We start from the raw sequence: 25,833 nt of genomic DNA on the forward strand, positions 1-25,833 counted from the left end.
CGGTACATAGAGAACAGAGGCAGGTGAGGTGACTGTGAGCTACATGTTTTGATTCTCCGGCTGAAAGCCTCATTGTTGTCGCCAGAGCAGAAAAAAACCCATCAAACTCCACTTCAAAGGTCTGAAAGTTGTCCATGATGCCTCTCTGAAATCCAAACCAGAAAATTCCCATCCAAGGCCTCCTTTCATGGAAAGGAGGGGGAGTATACTCAGTTGTGGGAATTTGGAAATGAGATGAAACAATGGAAGTGATTAAAAAGTGTTAGAGGGGCGCATGTTAACCGGACACCCAGAGAGAAAAATAATGCCACACGTGTCTCACCCAGGAGATGAATATCTGCTCAGATATTGTTATCAATGGAGCTCCCCAGAGTCCCTGAGTGATGATGGTGGATATGAAAATCATTACGCAGAGCATCCGTCTACATGGACAAAATGTTGCTGGGGAGCGCTAATGGAGAGTGCAGGTTGACAGGAAAAATGTACAGTGCTGTTTTTAGTTGTTTTCAGCTGCTTTCTGGGTTAAAGAGACTCTTTATGCAACAGTTTGCCTAAATACATGCAAATAAATACATGCAAAATATCAACAGCATCTTTATTTTACTCATAAGATAGTCTATGTAATTGTGTGCTATGGATATAGGCTGTACTTATTAATTATTGTGTGGATGGTTGGCTTTCCAATTCATTGTTGACAGTGTTAGTGTTTAGATTGTTAAAAATGGATTAGTAGAGCAGGTCTATCAGTAATCCCATTATGTTTATTTTGACAAGGCCCATGCTTCATATACTTCCTATCAAAGGGCTTTTTAGGCAACTCATCTAACTTAACAACCATAACTAAACCTGATACAAGTGAACTGTCTGGCACAATCAGACTGCCATCTCTCTGATGTAATTATAACTGTTCAAAGCATTCTTTGTTCATTGACCCTTTTATTTGCTGGGCCACTTTTTCCTTCAGGAGTGCATTTGATTTGGTGGCTTACTATCTGAAAAAGAAGCCATGTTTTCTCAGGATTGTTAGGAATGACATTTTGTTGCTTTTTTTTTTTTTTTTTTTTTTTTTTTTTTTTTTAACAGTCTTTGACTGTAATCCCAGCATAATGAGTGTATGCTCACATGGAGGCAAGATTGCAAAGCAGCCTTAGTCTCAGCACACTGAAGCTGAAGGTAGGAACAAATCTCTGTGCAAATGTTGCACAAGCTTTACTAGCCTCCACAGAGCCTTTTTTTTCTGTGCTCAGCCTGTAGTGCTGCAGAAGTTATAGTGTGAGTGTATTTGGTTTAATTCAGCTTGTTGCCAAAAGAAAATAATTGGGGCTGGGGTGTTAGCATGGCTCTTGACCTTGGCCTGTCTGTGTAGCACTCACATGGTCTTGTTTCCCTTTGATTGGGGGCTCTTTTTGAATGTCAAGATTTTCCCTAAAAAAATTGCTGTCACATTCATAAGTTGGCGTGCATTCAGTGTTAGGTATTATCTTTTGGTGCAACTCTCCCCTTTGTTAAATCCACGTCTTTCATGTCTTGCACACCAACACGAAAATATAGTAATCACCTCTCCCCCCTATACGTGAATGTGAACTGTAGCAATAGCTTTTGTTGATTATTTGGAAATTGCTCACAGTCATTCATTTATAGTCAATACTTGTATTTATGGCCCCCTCCTATTTTTTTAAAACTGAAGTAATTAATGTGTTTCTTCTTGTACAAAGAGGCACTACAGGTGGCATTACACACTGCTTCAATCACACCTTTCATCTTGAAGTAGTTTGATTAAAAATGGGATATGACAATAAATTGACACAAAAAACAACAGAATTGAAATGTATGTACCTGTTTTTTTTTTTTTTTTGTTATCCCTATCTATGCCCTTGGAAAGCTTTATCTTAATTGCTTTATCTGTTGAAGACAAAGTACCGGGGTGAACAACCCTTCCCTGATCATTATCAGGATGAAGGTGCAGAGTTAGGCTATGTTATGAGGCGAGGACAGGTATAGCTTGGCTGCTTTGTAGATTTGCCTTTTCTGCCATTTGGCTCTGTTTGGTTCCAGGCTGTCGTGCTGGACTTTTACTTGGACAGACTTAGTATTGGTAACCTTTCACGAAGATAAGTGCCCCATGACTGAAGGGAACAAGTCCAGAATTTCCCTGTTATCACAATGGAACTTGACTCTGATTGGAGAGCTTCATCTTTCCCAGCTACCCACACAGCTACCCACTTCTAGCTTGAGTTTTGTAAGCCTGCACACCTCACTGCTCTCACCACCAGCCACAGGTCCAATAACACAACCCCGGAAGTAGATATAATCCCAGTAAGCTGCAGGTGGCCTTACAGATTGGCTGCCCAGATCTTAACATTTCTGCCTCCTTTCACACACTCCCCCTCTCACTCTCTTTCCCTGGTGTCCCAGTGTGGTGGTAACCCTCATCTGCAGAGAGGCCTGAAGTTTGGAGGCGGCACACTGCAGCCGGGACCTGTCACATTACTCTCAGCTCCACAGTGGGACCAGGGCACCTGAATACAAGCTGAGAAGGAGGGTAACATAGTGAGAGAGGGAGAGAGAGAGAGAGAGAGAGAGAGAGGAGACCAAACACAGAGGAACAAGGACACCATTGCAGCAGCACAGCCCAACTTGGGAGACACTTTTTACCTCCTCAGTCGAGGGGGACCACAGCAGCACGTCACCAGAGATTTCCAGAACAGTAAACACTGTTCTAGTCCCTTTTGTAAGACATTGGATCTGTTTGAAAAAGAGACAGCACAATGGATGATGATGCTCTAATGGACTATGAGTACCCAGAACTGGATCCTTTACCATCCAAAATAGAAGTTGAGTAAGTACATTTTCATAGTATTCCTTTGGTGGGACTAAAATTTAACCCTTTTAGGTCATTCCACTCACTATGCTCTTTTTTTCCCTCTCCCTCTCTCTCTCTCTCTCCCTCCCTGTGAACTTCCTAGGTGATATCCACCCACTTTAGCCTAAACTTTAAAAAACTATTGCTGTCTAAAAAAAAAAAAAAAACAATCAAATAATATGCTGAATCTTTTCATGGTTTAAAGTGTAACAGTGGTAGTTCAGGCTTCTGTTATGTCTGAACAATTTTCCAGTGAGATAATGGTCTCACAGAGGTATTAGGTGACACTTGGCACACTGGTACAATCTTTTGCCAGTGCATGCTCTTGGTTCTGTTCACTCCAAGCATCAGTTTCAGTTCATTTGTCAGAGCACAGTACAGCTGCGTTATTTTAATGTTTTTTTTTTTTTTTGAGAATGCATGTTGTTTGGAAACTGAAAAGTTTTACCTATGTAAATACAGAAAAATATGAGTTAGTTGGGAGTTTGAAACAAATCTAACTAAGATGTTTGCTGAAAAGGTTTTATGTGTCAGGAAGGAAACTCAGAATTAGTTATAGAATTTCAGATGTACTAAACAGGTTGGACTTGAGTCAAATCTGGTCTGTGAACCATTTTCACAATTTATAACCATCTCTTGGATTCAGTGCTCCTGACTCCTCCCACGGTGTAACAAGACTCAGGCGGCAGTTCCAGTTAGTTCTTTCTGGATCTTTTTTTAAATAAAAGCTGCTTATCTTTATAAATAAATATCACCCCATTTCCACTATTAGAGAGTGAATACTAGAGAACATGTTGACATTTAATAAGGGATACAGGAAGACAATGTGACAAAAAAGAACTTGGAGCAAGTTTCCATTCATCACCAGCCACATGTTCAGCTAATAAACCCTCTGGCTGTCATGTAAATGAATAGGATGTGTAGTACCTTGTGGTCTGAGGGAAATGGTGTCTCACTGTGTGGAGTGGCCACTGCTGTAACTCACTTGCAAGTTTAGATGGTTAGGTTGGTAATGTATGGCTGCTGTTGTAAACAGTCAGATGCCCTGCTGCACCTCCTCCTCGGCCAGTGTGTTCACTGAGCTCTGAAAGCTCTGAGATTACGATTCTCTGGAAATGTGAATTTTGACAGCGCCTTCAGTTTACATATGGCCTGGCTTGGTGCCAGATTATATTCTGAGTGTGAAGTTACAAATGTACTCTTTGTTTGGACAGGTAAGAGACTGTTTTGAAAAATGTAATGGCATCCATCAAGCAAGCAGCCAACTTAATGACCACAGGCCATATATGCAGGGTTTTTTTGTTGTTGTTGTAATGAGGCACCACAGTGCAAGTGTCCTGCCCTGGAATAGCCAGCGCATGCCGAGCAATATCTGTGAGCCTGTCTGAATTTCTACTTTAGGCTTATAATTGCTACACTTTAAGCACAAGTTCCTACTTCTAAAATGTACAGGAATGTCAGCCCAGGCATTTGTTGTTCTCCTGTGTCACGCTGATAGCAATCCGTTTAAATGCAAATCTCTGCTATGCGATTTCAGTGGCAAGGTTTCCATCCAGTGAATGGTCTCGACACCAGTGTGTGAGAGGTTTAGAGAAGTGTAGGTATGCTTGGTGGCTCAAGTGCCTGGAGGTATAAGACTCTAACAGATTGATTGTTTTGTTGTGTGACCTTTTTTCTTTTTTTCAGAATAATCCCCCCATGTGACCCTACTGCGGATGAGAGGCTCTACCACATATGCATCGCTGCTATATCTGTGAGTCTGCTCCTCTGCAGTGACACCAGATCACCACACTGTCCTACCACTCATTCTCATTCATTAACTGAGTGGACGATATCACAGGTCACTTTCCTCCCCACTGATAAGGCTGTGCAGTGTATGGCTGCCACAGTGTAGAAGTATTTTCCTGAGCAAACTAGTAAATTAGTAGTAATTCAGCCAATATTTGATCCAGTAAGATAAAGTAAGATAAGATAAGATAGCCTTTATTGTCACTGTATAGTCACATACTGTTATTAACATTGCACTTAATATTCATGTGTTTGGATGTAACTTTTAATTCTCAGTGGTTTTACTGGGACTTACTTTTCTCTACCTTTTGATACCAGTCTAACAAGGCTCCTAACAATCAGGCCATGTTGAACCAAATCATGACAGGCCTGTTTTTGCAGCCTTTCCTTAATGTGTCTCAGGTCATGACAGGTCATTGAACTCAAACTGAGCAGTGATCCTGACTGATGAAGATTCATTCAGATCAGATCCGTGGAGAGCACTAATGAGAGACTGGGGTTTAGCCTTTTGTGCAATGGACCCCCCACTCCACCCCATCCGTTTTTTTTTTTTTTGTTTTTTTTTTCCTTTTTCTTTTATTCTTTTTTTTTTTAGTTGGAACCAGGGTGAGGCCTGCACCCTGGGGAGTTCACAGCTGCACAGAGCACACTACTCTGGGTCAGGAGCAGGCAGACATGGCTAACTGAGGTGTCTTCTCGTCTAGCTTGTTGTCATGCTGATCCTCGCTATCTTGGCCAGGCGCACAAAGCTGGGAAAAGGACAGAAGGGACTCCCAGGTTTACTCAGGTGAGGATCAACCTGTTTCATCTCAGATTTTCTTAGTGACGTGAATGTGATGGTGGAATACATGATTAAACAGGTGGTTCCTCCTTCCTGTGATCATTTGTGTTCAGTAACAGTTTCTACCAAACGTGAAGCTGCTAACATGTGGGCTCTAAATACCTGCTGCTTGATTCCACAGTCCGGTGAACTTCCTGGACCACACCCAGCACAAGGGCCTGGCAGTGGCTGTGTTTGGAGTACTCCTCTGCAAACTATGTGGCATGGTGATCGCGCCAAACCCCCTCCCCTTCTCCACAGACTCAGAGAACAAACGTGAGGAGGTCATCTTTTGGTCTCTTTTGCTTGGGTGAAGTTTGACCGGGCGAAGAAGTTTTCAGTGTTTTTCCACATTATCCTTTTTTTTTAGTTTGTGTTCTCTTGTCACTATAACTGTAGTGTAACATTTAGTGTAGATAGTGTAAGCTGTTTTATTTTAAGTCTGTGATGCTGTTCTGTTAAAGCCTTGAGTCTCCAGTGTCTCTCCTAATTTAAAAGACATTGCTCATTTTATAGGACTTTTCTCTACAAGATGAGTTCTATAAATGTGATTTACCGCCCTGCTTTTGAACAAGTGGACATACTGGTATGGCTTGATGATGGGACTAGATACGCCCTACACACTAAGCTGCAACTGATGTATCTCCATACAGAGACAGTCTGTTTGTAAAGCTACTTCTGTTATGTAATTTTGTTTCAGTGTGTCTCTGTTATTCTTAACTTTGAGGTTTGGTGGTAAGATTTACACAAAGGTGTTTTTATATAATCTTTTTTTTCCTGAAATGAAATTACATAAGAATTAAAGGAGTCAGTCCCCTGCTAATCGACACAATCCCTTCACAGTACAGAGTTCAGCCAAGTGGGAAATATAGTGACTGTTTGACATTGTGGGATCTAAAGTCAGTCACAGCTCCCACAAGGTATTTATTGAAAACAAGTTTGGGGGGAAAAAAAGCAGAATTATTTGTCATAGTAACAAGCTTGTTTGGACAGCCACGTGGTGTCATAAATCATGAACGGACAGGCACTAAGTAGCACTTGTCAAGCCATTTGATACTGGATCTCTGTTTTATTCTTTTGATGTTTTAGGACAGGTCTTCACTCTGTCCTTTGTTGTATTTACAGAGAACTGGATGATTCTTGCCCTGTTCTATTACCCCGCTCTATACTACCCTCTCCTGGCATGTGGCACCTTACATAATAAAGTTGGCTATGTGCTTGGCAGTCTGTTGTCATGGACACACTTTGGTGTTCAGGTCTGGCAGAAAATTGACTGCCCCAAAACACCTCAGGTAAGCAAAAGATCCCATTTAATACCTTGACAATTTCAAGTGTAACAGATGCTGAGTTAGAGCAATAGATACCAGGAGGAAAGTAAATGCTGATACAGTATTTGGCTCTGCTTGATGGGCCCAGTATTTTTTAAATGTGTTGCTTTTTTTGTAGTTTCTCATCTGTCCAAGATTTAGGGATTACTGCAAAGACAACTGCTGATTTGTTCTAGTCTGAAAACCCACTGACAGCCAAACAAAGCTGTGTTGTTTTGTATGTGAGGCATGCGATTTGCATAGATGAATTTCAGGCTGTTAAGTTTGATTCTTGAATACGTGCTTGGAGCTTTAGCCCTCACCCCATCCTGCTTAGCTGCCCCGTAGATTTTGTGCAGATGCTACATTGTGTGCATGTTCTGGGCGATGAATAGCTATGACTCAAAAAAATTGGTTCCAGTGTTTGTTGCTCTTAATCAAGAGGCTTTGTCACAGCTAATCAGTTTAGTGTCTGTCAGGAACACAGAGGCATTCCAAGCTTCACATTGTGTAATGGTCATCTCCTCATAATAATGCCATAGCCGCTCTGTTTATCCCATCAGTAAGTTGGCACACACCAAAAACTGCAGGGTGCATGGAGCTGCTCTGCACGGTCTTTGTTCTCTTAATTATCGCCCTAAAGGCAACATAGTGGTGTACAGTGTTTAATATTGTGCATTGATATGCATTTAACAAGCTCTCAATGAGGCGATATGCAACAGTCTAGCATGAGGTGTGACTCTACTCACTCAGCAGGGCCTCCAAAAGCTTAAAGCAGTATTTTCCTGCAAAATCTCAGTATTTTTAGTTACATTTCAGGTCCACTTAATGGTAATCTGCTGAAAAATGTTCACAAAACAAAGACGTAGAAAATAATCATGAGTCTGAAAGGCCCCAAATTTGAACTCATAATATTTGTATGGCTTTTTATGCATAAATGCTTTTAATCTTAAATTTGTAACACAAGGCAGAGTTCCCTTCTTGTGGACTTTAAATCTTAATTATATTGCCTTAATGAAGACCAGGGGCAAAGGGATTATTGTACCATTTGCTTAACATAACTGAAAGAAAGGCAAAATAATAGATAATAGTATCACACTCGAATACTTTTCATATAACGATACAAAATAAGATTCAAATTCCCAAACACTGTATCCTGAACCGGGAGCTCTCAGCTAACTCCCCTCTTGCACACACAATATATGGCCAGGTGCCCCCTCTGTGTCACCACAACGTAGTTTTAAGATGCATTCCTAGTATTCGAGCAAATTGAACAAAAACAACAATAACAAGTTGCTAGGTGATTATTTTTTGTTTCTTTGCAGATCCACAAGTACTACTCCCTTTTCTCCAGCCTGCCCCAGATAGCTTGCCTGGCATTCCTCAGTTTCCAGTATCCCCTTCTCCTATTCAAGGGCTTAAAGGGCACTGAAAAAAGCAATGCTACTGAGGTAAGCTTTTCATCCGGGACCATTTCCTCTGGTATGGCAGTCTCACGTTAGTACATATAGCGCTTCTACTAATTATGAGTCCATCTTACGTAATAAACAGGATAGAACAGCTCCATGTTGCTTTTTGTGCAAGTTCATCTCATGCAAGTTCATGTAAAGGAGAGAAAAATCACTGAGGGGCACATTTCTTCTGATTATGAGCATGTGAGAGACCATCGTAAACCGCCCACTAATCAAAGGGCTTATCGTGCTGATGCAGTCTAGGCAGAGGGAAATGTGCACTCCAGCACAGCATACCAGTGGCCTAATCATTTTAAGTAGATTTGACGTAATTGGTTTACGTTATGTTCTTGATCAGATTATGAAAAGGTTGCGTTGTTTTCTCACCGTGGAGACACAATGCTATGTTTATTTGATGCTAATCCCAGCATGGTTGTGACAAAGCCGGGGTGAGGCGATTGCCTGTGGTTTTGACTCATCCCCCACCACCCCACACCCCCCTATACCCTGCACCTGACAGCACAAAGCTGTAAAGATACAGGGTAATAATGAGGAGGCTTAGTTTGTTTTTATGAAAATTTTGATTTTAACACTTTTATTGGTGGATTGTTTACTGATATTGCTATTAGTTTACACATTACACATTACACAATGCACATTACATCGAGAGGGCCACCCTAGGTATCTGTAATCTGTCCCAGGTCTCCAGAGTTTGAAGGGTCACATGCTGTGTCAGTCTGTGATCCCCAGTAATGAAATTGATTAATTAAACTTCATATGTTTGCTAATAATATTACATTTTGAAACATGTTCAGTCTACTCACAGCTTTTGGTTGCTTTCATTTCCTTTCAGTTGTGCATCATATGATTGCTTTCCTTCTTGTTAGGATCTAAACAGCAGCTATTATAAAGACTATGTGAAGAGAATCCTGAAGAAAAAGCAGCCTGCTAAAATCAGGTGAGACTGAGAGCCCAAATGAGTCACCAAACTTGTGACTCAGGACCTGATTTACTATAAACCATTCGAGGCTACAAAAATGTTTTCATTGTTCAGAGTCAGCATTAAGACTTATCACTGGTGCAAGACAGTCCTCTGGACCAGTCAGGGCTTATGTGATGCCAAAAGTTTTTGCACACATTGAAGGCTTTAGTAAATCAGGGCTTTGGTGTACAGTGCTACCAAGTTATAACAGTTATGAAGTGCAGGTTTATGAGTTGGCATAATTCTGTGACTAAATGAAAAACATTCTGAAAAAAGCTAATGTAAAGCATATACGGAGTAGTCTGTGTTTTGAGTGTTTCATATCATGTCAGTTTGCACATATCAGTGAAATTTACGTGGTAATGTTTGTGTTTGGGCAGCTTACATAATACATCAGCAGCTGTGCAAGTACCTCAGCTTACGTAGTTGGTTGTTTGAATATTTTTGCGGTGTAGTTTTTAACCCTAAGTTACAGGAAGAGGGAATTTCTAGTACATCAGTGGGAGGATGGGCTTCCTGGCCTGGAAAGTATCCACTGTACCTACCAGATATATTGTGCAGATGGCCCCACGTGGTGGTGTAAATAGCATGCAAATAAAAAGCATCCATCTTGCTTTAACTCGTCATTCCACCGGAAAGAGGAAGCTGATTTTTATCTTGGGAAAACCTAATGGAGAGAGCATAAACTATTCATTACCATAAAAGTACTTGTGATAGGGTGCTATGACGAAACCGTCTGGAGGACCTGAGTTACTGTGTTGGCAAGTGTCCGCTCTGCTGAAGTGTCTCTGTGCAAGACGCCGAATACCTACCAGCTTTAGCATTGCTGTTCTCTAGCTGTCTGAACGTCCTGATGGAGATGAGCAAAAAGAAAGTTCTCCTTTGGCGATCAGTAAAGTAGTACATTATTTATGATTAATTTATCAAATGTTTGCACCCTGAAGATGGAGTGTCTTTGTAAAGAACTAAACTTATTACATCCTCTGACCAAAGACTTACAAATGGTTCCTCACACAGTGTAGATGATCATCAGGGAAATTCAAATGACCCATGAGTCATGCAAAGGTCACTGAAAATAATTTTCCTGAGGTCATCATGGTGAATGAGTGCAAGGAAAGAAAGTATTTCCTCACGCTATAATTTCTAATGGATTCAGATTGTATATGTGTACATAGAAACAAGTTGTTGATGGTTTAATATAATTATAATAATTGGCGAGAAACGGTACTTCTGTTGAATGGCTTGTGATGGAAATTCATGCTGAAAACTTGTAACTCTGTCTACTTTTCTCCTCAGCACATCAAGCACAGAGAAACCCAAACTCACTCAAAGAATAATTGATGCTGTGAAGGCTTACATTTATACACCAGAGGATGGTAAATATGGCATCTGTGTCACATCTGTGCCTGCTCATGTCTTAATCTGTTGTCTCCTTTTTCATTTTTGTAACAGTTCTTTTCCGATGTTTTCGTTTTTTTTAAACAGTTTTCCGTTTCCCGCTGAAATTGGCGATATCTGGTGTAGTGTCATTTATTTCCCTATACCAGGTAATCACCAAATCTGCAATCCATGTTATGTCAAACCGCAACTTAATTCATAAATATATTGCTGATTGCTTAGTCCTTAGTACACAGTGACAGTGCATTGCCTTTCAAACTTTAGAAGCCATTACCACACCATGCTGAAGCAAGAGTGTGTTCTCTGGTGTTGAACGAACTTCCTCATTTGTAGATGGCACTGCTGCTGGTGCTGCTGGTGGTGCCAACTCTCCAGTCCGCCCGCATGGGAGTCGATGAAGAGATTGCCATGGTGTTATCAGGCTTCAAGATTGAGCTGTCCCCAGACAAAGCAGAAGTGGTCAGGATAGTGGTCCATTACATATGGTGTGTAGAAGGTGAGTGGATGCCGAGGATCCTGCTGCCATTTTGCAATATTAATTACGTAAAGTGCATATAGATTTAAAACCACTGACTGAATAGACGTGTATTCATAATGCAGTTGTATGCATTTATGGTATTGGAGAACTTTGGCAAGGCGAATGAGACAAATCGGTCACAGACAGTTCACAGAAACATTTGCAGTTGACATTGTCCTCCTCGTATGCTGACTTTAGTACACTATGAACGACAAATACAAGCTGGAATAGCTGTGCCTGCAATATGGGTTGCTTATTAACGGCTTGTTTTTCATGTAGGACAGACTCTTTATGAGCAGAAAGTGATATCAGAAAGTGCTGAGTGGGATCCTGCCTCTGTAAACAACCTAGGTGTCATGTGCTGTGTGTTTGACAGTGTCCTATATCTCTGCAATGACCCTGGCCTGCTTGATCAACCTGGCAATGCTCATGAGGTCCATGGTTCTGCATCGGTAAGTTTGAAAACAGGACAGTACAAGCCTCTGTAGCACCGGTTTTACCCTCCCTGTCCCGGAGGATCTTGTCTGTACCACATACGTGCCGCACATCCTGGTTCCTTCATTATACAGTAATGGTTGAGGCTGGAGTTATTATAACATAATAGAGTACTAATCATCCAGACAGGCAGAATAGCATTCACTCTGGGTTAACTGCTTGCAGAATTGAAAATGGCCATTAAGATAAGAAATGAAATACTGTGCCATTACCATAAATTATGCCATATTAAAAGAAATGAGTTTCTGAGTCAAGTATTGAATTGCAACTCAATTGTATCCCACACTAATTTGCCTCTTTTAATTTTCTGTGTAATTTGCGCATCTTACGATGATTATTTATGCACCGCATAGGGCTCCGCTGTCTTGACGTGTGGATTGTGCTTCCACCCACAGGTCAAACCTGAAGGGGCTGTACAGAGGAGATATTTATAATGTGTACAACTGCCAGAGAAGCATCAGGCCGTCTCGCCCAGCACTGGTCTGCTGGATGGGATACACCAGTTTCACTGCAGCACACCTCTGCTTTGGTATAGTTGCATTTACTCTGAGAAGAAAAAAAGCCGCATTTTAACCCTTATTTATTTGTTTAGCATTTCAAAAGCTTTCTGTGGTCTTTATTCAGAATTACAGTCATGCCTTTGATTATTTGACTTTTAATGTATATTATTTTCAAAGCTGTTCAAATATTACCCTTTTATTTGGCTGGTAAATCTATTCTCCTCCCTTAAATGTATCCTACTGAAGCTTTAGAGCATGATATTGGCTCTGAAAATAAATATGCAGTATGGTTATATCATGTAATTTATGAATGGATGCTTTTCAAGTTCTCTTGAGGTTTCACAGAAAACTAAATAGCTGAATCATGCTTCCTTTCAGCATTATGTGCGAGGAGAGTGAGGGTGTAGTCCAAAGGCATCAGTATATAAAGAAAATGTTAGACAAGGTGTGTGTCGGCTGTAGCCCTGAAGCTCTGATCTCTCCCCTCCAGGCATGATCGTCCAAACCATGGTGTTCTTCCTCTGCCTTCTGATCACAGTCTTCCTCATTATCATGCCCGTCTTTCATGGGCAGAATCTAATACTCTTTAAACTCCTGTGGAGCATGTGGTGAGTGCTCTCACACGTTACATTCCTCCTCTGTCAGTGGACTGCGTGACTAAGACATCATTCCCTACCAATAACATCACTGCTGTTGTGTGAAAACCTTGTAACTCGTTTGAAATTGGAGGATTACATGGCCTTGTATGGGCTGGAAAATTTCTACAACCCCTTGGCCCTATGAAACCTTTTCAAAACTGGAAAAACTCAAAACTTTCATGTTGATCAGCCTGAAAGAAAGGCTTTTCTTGGTTGCTGATTTGGGAAATACAAGGTTTTTACTCAGCTACAACATGGTCATTTTGTATACTGTGTATTAATGGCTGTGGCCTCCATACTGTGTAGCCCTATCAGTTATGAAACAGTATTATCTCTTTTTGCTACAGGAGTTGTATGATTGTTGATATTCTCTTTCAGGCCCTTCTGGTTGATGCTCCTCTTGGCTGTTGTTCTTCAACATATCACTGCCAGGTTTTGCTTTATCAAAAAAACAGCAGGCACACGCGACCTAGACAATAGGTAGAGCTGCATTTCAAACACCATTTCACCGTATTTATTGTTATGTATTGTGGATTTGTTCAAGTGTTTACTGCCGTCTTTCTGCCTTTGTTCCTTTCCAGTCAATGTCCAGTATAGTACTGTATGGCTAATGCAGTGTAACCCATTTTACAGGGGCAGTCTGTTCCTGCTGACCTACCTGCTGTTTCCAGTCAATGTCCTGATTGGGGTACTGCTGGGACTGTGGCGCATGGTCATCACAGCCCTGTTCAACATCGTCCATTTGGGACGCATGGATATCAGTCTCCTTAACCGCAATGTGGAGGCATTTGACCCAGGTGAGTCAGACATTCTGTACCATGGACAGATGGTGGTCAGCAAAATCATACTGTTGCTCATCATGCTGACCCATCAGTTCAAGCCCAAGTTTGTTGCAGCACAGTGGCTCTCTCCCTTAAAGAAATAGTGCAAATACACCTGAAAAACAAAGGCTGGGTACATAACATCTGCATTCAAAGATCAAACAAAAAACAAGGCTGAGCAACAAATACAAGTTCTCAGATTTCATTGCTTTATTATATTTTATATACTTTCAAGTCCTACTGTGTCATACTTTTATATTAAATGCTAAGGAGAGTACACTGCTGAATTTCAAGGCACACTTTGTTAACATATTCATTAGTATTAACAACAGGCAATCTTTTAAATTGTAGCTTCCAGTGTTATTTCCACAGTAAAATACAGAGAAGCAATTTTCCCTGAGCAAATGCATTTGTAGTGATCCCACTTAGAGGCCTGAAATGGTTATCCTATCCACTTTACCTCGCTAGAAGCTCAGTGCAAATCGTATGATATCTGTATTCTGTGCGACGCAAGGGTCTCTAATTGCACACTGATCTCAGAAAAGGCTGCAGACATGAGACATCTGTTGTGAGGAAAAGCAGGTGGGTAGAGAAAAAAAAACTGTGATTCTATGGCCATTATGTGTGATTGCCTCGAAGCCAACCCCGGGTGCAATCCTATGTGTTTATTGCTTTTGCCCAGTCAGAGTGATACCCCTCCCTCTGTCTTACTGCAGCCTACCGCTGCTATGCTCATTATCTGAAGATTGAGGTGAGCCAGTCTCACCCTGTGATGAAGGCCTTCTGTGGGATGCTGCTCCAGTCTGCGGGCCAGGAGGGCAGCGCTGCACAGAGGGCACGGGATGCTGAGGAAGGTCTGTAAGCACATAACTTGATGCCCACATTAGACTACTATAGCTCATTTTTTTATTTACCATATGATACTCATATTTATGAAACAATTGACAGTACACAATTTAACAAGCAAGGGCAGACTTGGTAATCCACAAAGCATCCTTTGCATGTCTGTCCAATATATTTTCACATCTCAAGATATTGGCTCAGCTCTACAGTAAAAGAAACATGGCAGGTGCAGACTCTGGCAGGTCATCCTGAAACATAATGAGATCATCACACTGTCTTGCACGTACAGGAGGAATGAAAGCTTAGTGGCTCTGATTTAATATGTCAAGAACAAATTGAGTCTCTGTATGGAATAATTTACAGTCCTGGTGCTGGTCTCAATCAGATCTGTCATAAATTAATAAGCCATCCCACATGCTCACCTGTGCTCACAGTCTCTGTCATAAAGAAAATGCACTTCCACAAGTCACCATAATACATATTATTTAATGGATGCAAAATAAAGCAATGCATTCTACATATATTTTACCCCCAAAAATGAATTCAAGATAACTGAAGGCTGGTTATTGATTATTAGCAGTGACAGTGATGGTATTGACTCAGATAGGAAGTGAGTTATAATTATTATGCTGTACACGTGGTCTCTACAGGATGTACATCTTAGTGAGCAATTAGCAGGCAAATGCATCAGGATTCATCTGTTGTCATGGAATCCAGCGCTGTGGTGTCTGGGCATGGCTGGGTCCATTACAGATAAATGGTGGTGGTGATATTGCTTGTTTGCATCCAGACAACAATGCATTATCAGTAATAATCTATTGTATTACAAAGATTATCCTCAAGTAGCTGATCACACAGATGAGCTACTCTAATTGCCTGTTTCATATTCATGTAGCCCAAGGGGTTTAAGCTTTCAGTGTGTTAATGGCAAGCTCACTTTGCTCCAACCATGCTCGGAGGATTAAAATATGATTGCTTTCTATTATTACCATTTCTGTTCTATGTAGCTGGTCCTGGGTGGCCATCCTCCAAGCACAGCATTTCAAAAGACCCTTTCCCCATTCCAATTTAGATTAGGAGAGACTGTACAGGCCTGTGACGAGGACCTGTGTGTAGATGTGTCTGCTAGCGGAGGGAACATACTGCTCCCTCAGTGTTAACACGGAGTCTGAATGTTCACAGGGATCCAGCTGGTCCAGGAGAAGAAACAGCTCAGAGTGTCCAGTGCCAAGAGAGCTCGTGGGCACTGGCAGCTCCTCTACACCCTGGTCAACAACCCCTCCCTGGTGGGCACCAGGAAGCACTTTCAGCGTCAGACCACAGAGAGCTTTCTGAATGGAAGCCTCAACCGCACCGCCAAGGACGGGAGCAAAAAGGAGGCAGGAACCAAGGAGGCAGAGGAAGCTGCCAGCAACTGAAAGTGAATGTGACCCCTTTATGGATTGGCTGCAAGGTCTCTCTTGGTCTGTGGGCAAATTATACAGTACATTTGTCCATCCATAGATTTGTCCGCATTTGTTGAAATAAGTGCACTTATAGGTAGAGCTGTTCACTAAGCTTTTCCTGTGTTTGTGTGGAGAATCTGAGTCCAGTTTGTACACCCCATGTTTCACTGTTTGTTTATGTCTGAGGACCAGAGTCTCCAGTCAGGCAGGAAAGCTGGTGTGGCACTGAACTCCTGTCTAACCACACTCTCACACCATGTGCCATATTCAACACATTCCTGTGTGTGTTTTAAAACAGCACACATTTGTGTTACTTTTCAGCACCGTATACTGAATGTTAATAGCATATGTTTCGCCAATATGTTGTTAATAACGCACAGTGTTAAAATGTAATGCAAATTTGTGGTTTGCCAAACTAGACACATGGATGTGCTGAAACTGAGGCATTTTTTAAAGAGTGTATTTATATAAGGTTAGAATATGACTATTTATGAATTTACAGAATGAACTGTTTTCCTAGACTGAGTAGCCTCAATAATTTTCAACTTGTTCAGTTTTCCCTAATTAACACCCATTTTATCTAAGTCTTTGGAATAGGAACGATTAGACAAATGAAAATGTGTGTTGTCCTGGTCTGTTGTATTTTTAGGCCTTTGCATACAGAAACACTTGCAGGCCTGCGTAATCGCCGTTCATCAGCCTTTCCTTTTTCTTTTCTGGCTGTGAGCATTTTACTCCCAAACTCTCTTTAAGATACTTATGTGCTCTAGTTTCTTAATTTTGATACCCACCGTCGTTTGTTTCTGCGTTGCATGTAAAAAAAAAAAAAAAAAGTGCCTTCTTTAAAGGTGAAAATAGGAATACCCCAATTTTCTTTTCTGATTGACTGTGAAAATAAAACTGAAACGAAACTGTTCTTTTTTCGGTGTTTTGGATCAGCACCTACATAAATTGTGTTTCCTCGCCTTCATTTTGGTCTCCAGATGCTATACGGATATTGATTTTGTTAGACTGAGCGTAATAAACTGGAGGAGATCGAAAAGAAAACGAAGACAAAAAGAGGCTTTGTATTCATCAACGCTTCAAACGTCGGAACTTTGCGTCTGCCTACTCTGTCTCTCGTTATTATTATTTTATTTACATTGTTCTTAAGCTATAAAATGACTCACAAAATTGAAAAAAAAAAAAAAAAAACCTGTCCTTTATTTGATCCATTTTATCAAAACATATAGGCTAGCCTAAAAGCAAAGAAGAAGGTATTACATTCTGTCATCGACCATTTCAAATGAAAAGAAAAAGAAAAGATGGGAGAAAGGAGGCTAAATAAATATACCTGGGATGGCAATTTTTACATAATGCATAACAAATTTAGACTTTTTAATTTAGACGTTATACTACAAAGGTAGACAAATTAACTCAAATGTTTTAACAATAAAGTTGTTTCCCTTTCTTTTGATAATTTCAATTACCGACGCATAGCCTACAATTTCTCCTGAAAACACTCTTTATTCTGTGACCGGGGGTGAATGAGAAATCCAGAAAACAGTTTTAAACGTTTTATTAATTCCACTTACACAAAATTATATCAAAAAATGTTAAAAGATCACGGGCTTATTTTTCTTTTCTTTACAACAGTTCACAAAAACTCACTAGGCATAAAATTACAAGACAGAGAAGCCGCCAGACGCTCACCCGCGTCTTTCTGTCGACAGGCTGCTTCATAGAAACTTACCTTCGTAATAAAAATAAATAAATAAAATAAAATGAATAAAAAAAGGAAGATTTTCAATCCACATGGCTTAGCCTACATCACAGATCGACATCTAAAGTCCTATAGACTGCACTAATAAAAACCACACAAGGAAATACGTGTGACATGCCATGGATACGTTTAAACCATTGTAAAAAGCGAGAGTATAGCAAGCACCCGTTGTGTAGAGGTTAAAGTCACACATGTTAAAGCCCTACATTACATTTAACATTTGTTGGTATATAACCTGGGATTTCGCCTCCAAGCACAGCACACGCCTTTACAACAGCTGAAGTGAATTTCCCCTCTGATGTGGCAGGACAATAGGCAGGGCATCGCTGCTGGAGCTGTCCAGCACTATTTATTACATATGAGCTATGGCACAATCCCTGCATATTATATCACTGGCCAGTAAAACTTGTAAAAAAGCCTAAACCTGATTTTATAGCGATGAAATTTCCCTGGACGTGTGCAGTCAGATCACCGATGACTGACAAGATGTTATTTCTCCGTGTGGAAAAAAAAGTGTGAGACGTCGCTTACTAAATATCTTGCACAGGCTTAGATAGATATGGCTTCCGAATATTATTTCTGGCAGTGTGTGCTTGATCTTTGCTCTGCAATATGGTGATAAAAACTGCATCATCAATTTTGGACTTTCTGGACAAGTGTGGCGGGTGTCCATACATCCTCGCCACACAGCTACCCAAACTGCGTCCATGCCTATACGTCCTGATGACATTTTGATGCCTTCCTATCCGTTGTGAGGTCTCATAGATTGTACAAATTTGTGCTTGGATTGTAAACAGCATTTTTGAAGTGTTGCATGTTTTACTCAAAAAATCGACCACTAATGCCACATGAATCAATTCACAATCCCAGTGACTGACGGAATATTTTCTGAGGTAAAATAAACGATCCACCTTTTTACAGGGGCCATCATTTTTCACGTGTAGTAATGATAGGTGAGTTACCTGCTTAAATGTAGGCTACTTAAAAGTAAATATGGTACAATATACTCGCTGAAGTGAAACTGTGCTCAGCGACTTGGCTGCTTGTAGTTGCCGTTGATTTCCTCGGAGATGTTGACTGCCTCGGCTCCCAGCGGTAACCTGTCACTGTACTCCGAGCCCACCTCAAATTCCTCCGGGTTGGTTTTGGATGAGGATGCAGGGATGGACTCCGTCACCACGCTCCCCTCTCCGTCTCCCTCTCCGTCGCCTTCTTCTCCCTCGGCCTCTCCCTCTCCCTCTCCTAACTCACTGGTGGTGAAGTTTTTCTCTGATTCCACAAAAGACGCTCTGGGATCAAAATCTCCAGCCATTTGTTTCTCCAACTGATCCGGATTCTGAGCCTTCATAATCAGCTTGTAGGTCTTTCCTTGGTACTTGTACAACAAATGGCAGCAAGTGGCCCCCAGCAAAGGAACGGTGGCCAGAGCCAGTAGGAAAGTGCTGACAACCACGATGATCAGTAGTGAGGGGATTTTCTTCCTAGTTGTGAAGACGACTTGAACTTGGCAGTCCTGCCCCCCATAGGTGAGGCAGAGTGTGTAATTAGTGCCAGGCTGTAAACCATGGAAGTGATAGGCATTAACCCCCTCCTCTATCTTGGACCACTTAACTATAGAGTGTCCATTGCCTGTGTTTACACAGAGGTATAACATGTCCAGAGGGGTTTTATTGGTGGAGGACTGGTATAAGCTAAAGGGCTCTTTGTTGACTGTTTCCAGGTTTTCAGTGTGACTGAGGTGAAGGTTGGACTTGCTACTGGGAGGCTGAAGAGGATTCAGCTGCACTTTGGCCTGCGTTTCTGACACTTCCAACGCAATGACACCAAAATCAAAAGTATACTGCTTGAGGTCGTCCAGGCTCAGGTTGAAGGCGTGGTTGGAGACGTATTCATTCCCATCACTGATACCACACTTGCCTGCAAAAGAAGGGTTCTCTGAAACATGACCAGTCTTCTCTGTGTTGTCATGTTTGACTGATGAACCAGTGGCAATGTTCTTGCTCTTTTCTTCAAACTTGGGCCAGTTGGTCACACTGTTTTTGGAGAGCTTAGGACCTGCAGGGTTGTTAATAGCTGGACGAATCTTTTCCACTGTAGAATCAAGCATGGAGTTGGTGGCATGTTTTTGGGTACCGGCCAGTGTCACTTTAACACTAATCTCTGCCTTACCTAAATCATTGGCAGCAGAGCAGCTATAATTTCCATCTTCCTTTTTACTCATGCGAGGAATAATGAGGGTGCCGTTTTGAAAGATGAGGATTCGATTGTTGCTTGTTTTATCATTGATAGGCACATCATTTCTCTCAGCAGTGGAAGGCAATGTGAAATGAAGCATTTGATTTCCCGCATTCACATGCCAGCTGACATCTGGTTTGGGGCTCCCTTTGGCCTCACAGTTTAAGATAACCATATAGCCCTCATAGATCTCTGTATTTTCAATGTTGGGCTGGTAGGTTATACTGACAGTGGGGGCCTTGCAGTCGAGTTTGGGCATCTTTGTAACCAACACACCTCTCAGGTGTTCAGGGGCCTCACATAAAATGGAGCTCTCCTCTGGGACAGAAATCTTGGTGGATGTGATCCAATCCCTCAGCCATTCCAGGCTGCAGGAGCAGCTGAATGGATTGTTAAAGATCTGAAGGTGGGACATGGAGGAGAGGGCATCAAAAGTGCCCTGCACGATGGTAGTGAACTTATTGTTGTTGATGCGTAGCGACCTCAGTTCCTTGAGATTGGAAAAGGCATCCTTGGGAAGGTTAATCATCTCATTATTATTCATTTTCAGAAGCTGGAGGGCTGTGAGGTTGTGCAGATCCTCCCACGGAAAATAAACAATTTTGTTGTAGCTGATGTCCAGGTTGCGAAGCTGGGTCAGTGGGGCGAAGGTGTCCGTCTCTATGGTGACTATCTCATTGTGGGCCAGCCAGAGAGAGGTCACCTGAGTGACATTAACGAAGCTTTTACTCTTCAACAATTTGATCTTATTGGCAGAAAGACCCAGGGTGGTGACATTGGAGGGGAGACCCACAGGTACCAGGAGCAGGTCTTTGTAAGCGCAGTCAGCAAACTGATGAGTGTATTTGTCCAGGCAGCTGCATTGCTCTGGGCAACACTGCACCATGCCAATCACAGTAGTCCACAAGGCAAGGAGCTGCAGGAACCTTGTTGCCATTTTCAGCACCTGCAAGTATTGAATTACCAGATATTAGCTGGATAGGTTTATCAAGGCTTTATATAACTGCTGTAGTGTAATGTGACACCTTAATGCACTTCACATTTCTCATATTTCTGGCAGTTTGAATGTTTACCTCTATGTGTGTGGGCAGTGTCTCAATAGCACATGAACTGCTACACAATGCATCGCCGCATCACATATTTCAATAAAAACATAAAAACACGGGGTCATCTCTACTGCTGCTGCTGCTGATATTGTTGATTGGAATTAAAACATTATCATTTTCACTGAATTCCATGAAGTTTTATCTCTTTTTCACCTTCCGTTTTGTACACAGAATAGCACAAAGACATCAGCTTTTAGGATTTCTAATTGGACATCTATGTTCTTTATATTACTTGTGCACATATAATTCAGGCTAAATATGAAATTTGAGATCAGGTGGTCTTTCCTGCTCTGGGAGCGTTTCGAGAACCCGATGCGGACATAATGACGCTGTCCATGGTGCTGCATTCATTGAGTTTCTGTGGCGATGGAAAACATTTTACTCCAGTGAGTGTTTCGTGATATTCCCATAAACAATTCTCAGTACAGTGAAGCATAGTGCACTCAGGACAATATGTCATTTTCACGTAGATTTGTCAAAGTTGCAAATGACTCAGGATGTTTTTTCCCCACTAAATCTGATCTGGCTTCTTGCGGTCTTTTTCCTTTCAAAAGCAACTGCTTGATTAACTATTGAATCGCCTTACCTGTCAAATGTTAACTTCCAATTCCGGTGGCTTATGAAACACTTTTGGAGTTGCAAATCTTCTAAAGCAAGTTTAATGGTCGAAGAAACTACTGTCCTCGTATGTTGTGGGTCCTTTTACAACACTTTTGCAGAGCACGGCAGCACTGATGATGGGGCGGTGGAGGGAACATTTTTCTCCCGGTGAGATGCTGTGCAGTCCGTCGGCGCTTTTCCTCTTCAGCGAGAGAGACCCGCTGCGCGTTCCCGCAGCCGCGGAGCGAGAGGAAGGATTGTGAACGCGCAGCCTCTCCCATCTAGCCTCTCCGTATTAAAGATACAGAAGCTCCGGGTCCCCCACCCCCCAAGACAATTCATAATTTAGAATATTATGTTTAATTTATTACCCCGTCGACCCAAGCCTATAATCTTTGACCTCATTCGGGTTAGTAGTCTATTGTCTTTAATGCTGAAGGGAAGAGAGTTTCCAAACACAGGGACAAAGATTTAAGTTTAGTTTTGTGTCCAATCTAAGTTTGGCAACATAAGCACGGTGAGCAGTGATGTGCATTGTTTGGTCTTGAACCGTAATCGAATAAATATTTATAATGGAGCTAAAGGCATTCGTGTCTGATTGCAGAAAATCATGATTTTGTGAGACAGGTGCTTTACTCTAAAAACACCGCGAGGCGCCTGAATGAACATGTCGGCTTTTAAAAAAATGTCACAGCTACAAGTGACACAGACAGCCGAGAGGAAGAGGCAGGAGTTGGACCATAATGGACAGCGGAGGGGGAAGGTGTCATTATGAGCAGGAAATACTCACACATTTCATTTAACTGTTCTTTTACAATTAATGTGGTGGTTGCGAATTAATTTATGGAGTTATGTAACGCATCGTTTGTCGATTAGGATATGCATATATTTTAAAACCAATAGTATTAGTCATTCTGGTCACTTATTTATTTTATGTTAGGCTCTGTGGATTAGAATTCATATCCTAATGTTATTATTACTAGATTGGTGGACGGTGGTGGTGGCTGTTGAAGACTGATCTCCTGTTCAAATACTGCCATCCTCTGGAAGGACTGCTCTCTCTCTCTCTCTCTCTCTCTCTCTCTCTCTCTCTCTCTCTCTCTCTCTCTCTCTCTCTCTCTCTCTCTCTCTCTCTCTCTCTCTCTGTCTACCTCTCCCTCTCTTCCACCTCAGTTCAAATGATGCCTTATTCTTAAGACATCCAAAACAAAATCAGCAACGACAAATTAAAATGACAAAGAAACCTGATCACTCAACAGCAGCTACAAAAAATAAATGGATACTGGAAAATGGCAGAATTATATGTCTTGCTCCAAGGGCCCGAAGTGTTTTTTTTTTTTTTTTTTTTTTTTTTTTACTGAATCCTCTTGCACTGGGTGTAGTTTGGGTAAATAATTAAGATCTGGGTTTCCAAATTAACTACATATTGTTTTGGGTAAGTTAAAAAAATAATAATAATAATTAAAAGGAACTTTAAAGTAAATACACTTGACTGACATTTAGGCAACATAAGAGTGACCCCTGCTGTCAAGAGACAGTAATTACATTAAGAATCAGTAACGTTAGAACACAAACTTGTATAAGCAAATATTGAAAAAAAAGTTTGTTGGATAATGTTATTTTGCTGTCTTGCTTTTTGCTATGAAGTCAATAAGGTGCCAAAGTACCATGTAGACTGAGATAATGTTTAGTGTTCCACATTCTAAATATTTGATTGAATTTGAACTGATTAAAAAAAAAAAAAAACTCTTTCATTGTAACCTTTATTTGGGCTTCCTTCCAAAGATTTTTTCACAGCAACACAACAACAGGAAGGCAATGCTCAAGCTGGAACCGTAAACTCCAATTCAAACTCCAATCCAAGTCCTTTTGATTTGGCTTCCTGTTCATGTCAGAGTCAATCTCAAAATCCCCCTAATTGTTTTCCAGTCTCTCCATGGTCTCATTCCTTCCAATAGTTCTGATCTCCTCACCCGCTATAACACCACCAGGTCACTTATGTCTGTTATTGTTCCCATTCAAAAAAGGCAGGAGACAGGGCTCCTCGTCTCTGGAACAGCCTGCCAGAAGCCATTAGAAGGGATGAGTCTACTGAACTTTTTAAAACGCATGTTAAGACCCATTTTTATTCATTGGCTTTTAACATTTCCTAACCTGTTTTCATCTTCAAACTAATTCCACTAATATTTTACCCCTGTAAAATTCTGTTTTCATCTTGATCGGTTTGTACTGCCTCTATATAAGCCTACTATGATGATATGTGCAATCAGTTCCTTACCCACCTCATTAATTTTGTCTGTGTATTTTATTGTTTGTGAAGCACTTTGGTGCAAAACTAGTTTTTGTTTTCACAGTGCTACATAAATGAAATAAAACTGAAACCTGGAAACTGAAACTGGAAACTTGCTCTTGGTATGAAAGAGGCTGAGTCACTATGACACAAGTGCTCCTGACAAGCTAGGCCTGAAAAAATATTAACATTGCTGGGCATAACAGACAGGATGTTATTGGTTAAACAAGACTTCCCTGAGAGGAAACACATTTTCTACTTTTAACCTTACAAACATTTCACTCGGTTAATAGACAGGACTTGCATGTAAATTAACCCCAACATAACTAAACAGGGCGGCTGGGCAGAAATGACTCAGTGAACACATGCACCACCTAACAGAGAGTCATCATCCATTTTTTATGACCATCTTAACAGTAGGTTACGATTATCCATAACAGCAGACCACAGAATCAGGCCAACTAGACACATAACCAAAATAAAAAAAATGAAACCCGGATTGCTGTGTCAACTCCGGTTTAAGGCTGAGACACCTTGATCTTCATTAAAGTGACCTGGATTTACGGCGCGCCACATGTATTTGAGACATGACACACCCTGCTGGGAAACCAGCTAAACATAAATTTGCTCTGACGTCACTGTAATGTAGCCATGATGCAACACAAGCAAGGTCTGTGTACTATCTGCAGGCTAAAAGATAATCCAGGACAAAAATGAGGACATGCTTCACCTTTTAGATGAAGCACAGAGGAGAAACACACATCTGAAGTGGGGTTGGGTAAATCCCAACCCGTAACTGAACAAATTGCATTGGCATGGCATGACTATAACAAGGTGGTGCTCCCAAAGTTTTCCTGTTAATGATGCTCTCACCTCACAAACGCAGAACATGACTCACCATATCGCTTTGTGACAGGTCACTGAGTTTAGTAGTGCTCAATATCTAAAAGAGAGCTCAAATTCTGCTGTGCTCTCCACATTTCAGGGTTTTCACGTCATTGGTGCAGATACTCAATTTACTCCCAAGTTGAAAGTGAATCATTCCAAGTAGGGGTCACACCATTTGGGGGGCTATAAGCCACTGCTGGCCTGCTATGTCGATTGTTCAACTGAAACCTGCTGCAACATAGTCTGTCAAAAACTGTATGATATTCCCAGTGTTGTGCATTTATTGCTCAATACAATACATACAACTTACATCAAGTAAGCTCACAGGTGTAATGAAGAGCAGAGTTGTTCAGATAGTCACAGTGTTTTTGGTGCAATAAATTGGAGTAAATTGGAGCCCTGCAGTGTGCAAGCCATTTGTATCATGGGTTACTGCCATCACAAAACTCATATTCACTCCTTTTTCAACCCCCTACTGTCCCTTTCCTACAGCTACTCCCTACTTGCCCTTTCCAAGATTGATTGCTAAAACTGAATGTGAAGGCAATGCGTCTCCTTTGCATTATGAGTACAAAATGAATACAGAAATATAAAAATAAGTGTAGAGAAATATATGCAGAGATGAATGTTAAAAATAAATAAGTTAATATATATATATGTATATATATATATATATATATATATATATATATATATATATATATATATATATAAACTAAAATCAATAAAACAACTGAACAGGAAAGAGAATAAATAGAAATAATACAAAGGTAAATAAATACAAAAATATCAATTGTGCATTTTAGCCATTAATTAATTCTGTTATGTTTGGTTCAACAGGAGGACCCAAACACAGGAGATGTAGGCATGATGGCTTGAGGTACAGATTTTTAATGGTGACTAAAGGTAAGCAGGCAGGCTGACTGACTGACTGACTGACTGACTGACTGACTGACACACACACACACACACACACACACACACACACACATACACACACACACACACACACACACACACACACACACACACACACACACACACACTGGATACACTAATCAAGATCATGGTGATCAGCGATAAC

General features: G+C 41.1%; 2 protein-coding genes across 2 annotated transcripts; one reads left to right on the forward strand and one right to left on the reverse strand.

The window, feature by feature from the left end:
• The first annotated feature begins 5 nt into the window (after positions 1 to 5).
• On the forward strand, positions 6 to 16,784 carry stra6 (signaling receptor and transporter of retinol STRA6). Its single transcript, XM_030053686.1, has 18 exons — positions 6 to 23; positions 2,416 to 2,839; positions 4,550 to 4,616; positions 5,356 to 5,438; positions 5,614 to 5,747; positions 6,597 to 6,763; positions 8,104 to 8,229; positions 9,117 to 9,187; positions 10,508 to 10,587; positions 10,697 to 10,758; positions 10,943 to 11,105; positions 11,503 to 11,578; positions 12,017 to 12,150; positions 12,612 to 12,729; positions 13,138 to 13,239; positions 13,393 to 13,556; positions 14,297 to 14,434; positions 15,606 to 16,784. Exons 2-18 carry the CDS (start codon positions 2,769 to 2,771, stop codon positions 15,839 to 15,841), a joined length of 1,992 nt encoding a protein of 663 aa, XP_029909546.1. The 5' UTR covers positions 6 to 23; positions 2,416 to 2,768; the 3' UTR covers positions 15,842 to 16,784.
• A 626-nt stretch (positions 16,785 to 17,410) lies between these two features.
• On the reverse strand, positions 17,411 to 21,767 carry islr2 (immunoglobulin superfamily containing leucine-rich repeat 2). Its single transcript, XM_030053684.1, has 2 exons — positions 21,558 to 21,767; positions 17,411 to 20,811 (listed from the first exon to the last, which is right to left on the reverse strand). Exon 2 carries the CDS (start codon positions 20,800 to 20,802, stop codon positions 18,658 to 18,660), a length of 2,145 nt encoding a protein of 714 aa, XP_029909544.1. The 5' UTR covers positions 20,803 to 20,811; positions 21,558 to 21,767; the 3' UTR covers positions 17,411 to 18,657.
• Between the last annotated feature and the right edge of the window lie 4,066 nt (positions 21,768 to 25,833).

Source organism: Myripristis murdjan, chromosome 6, assembly GCF_902150065.1.
Source record: "Myripristis murdjan chromosome 6, fMyrMur1.1, whole genome shotgun sequence".
NCBI classification, from domain to species: Eukaryota; Metazoa; Chordata; class Actinopteri; order Holocentriformes; family Holocentridae; genus Myripristis; species Myripristis murdjan.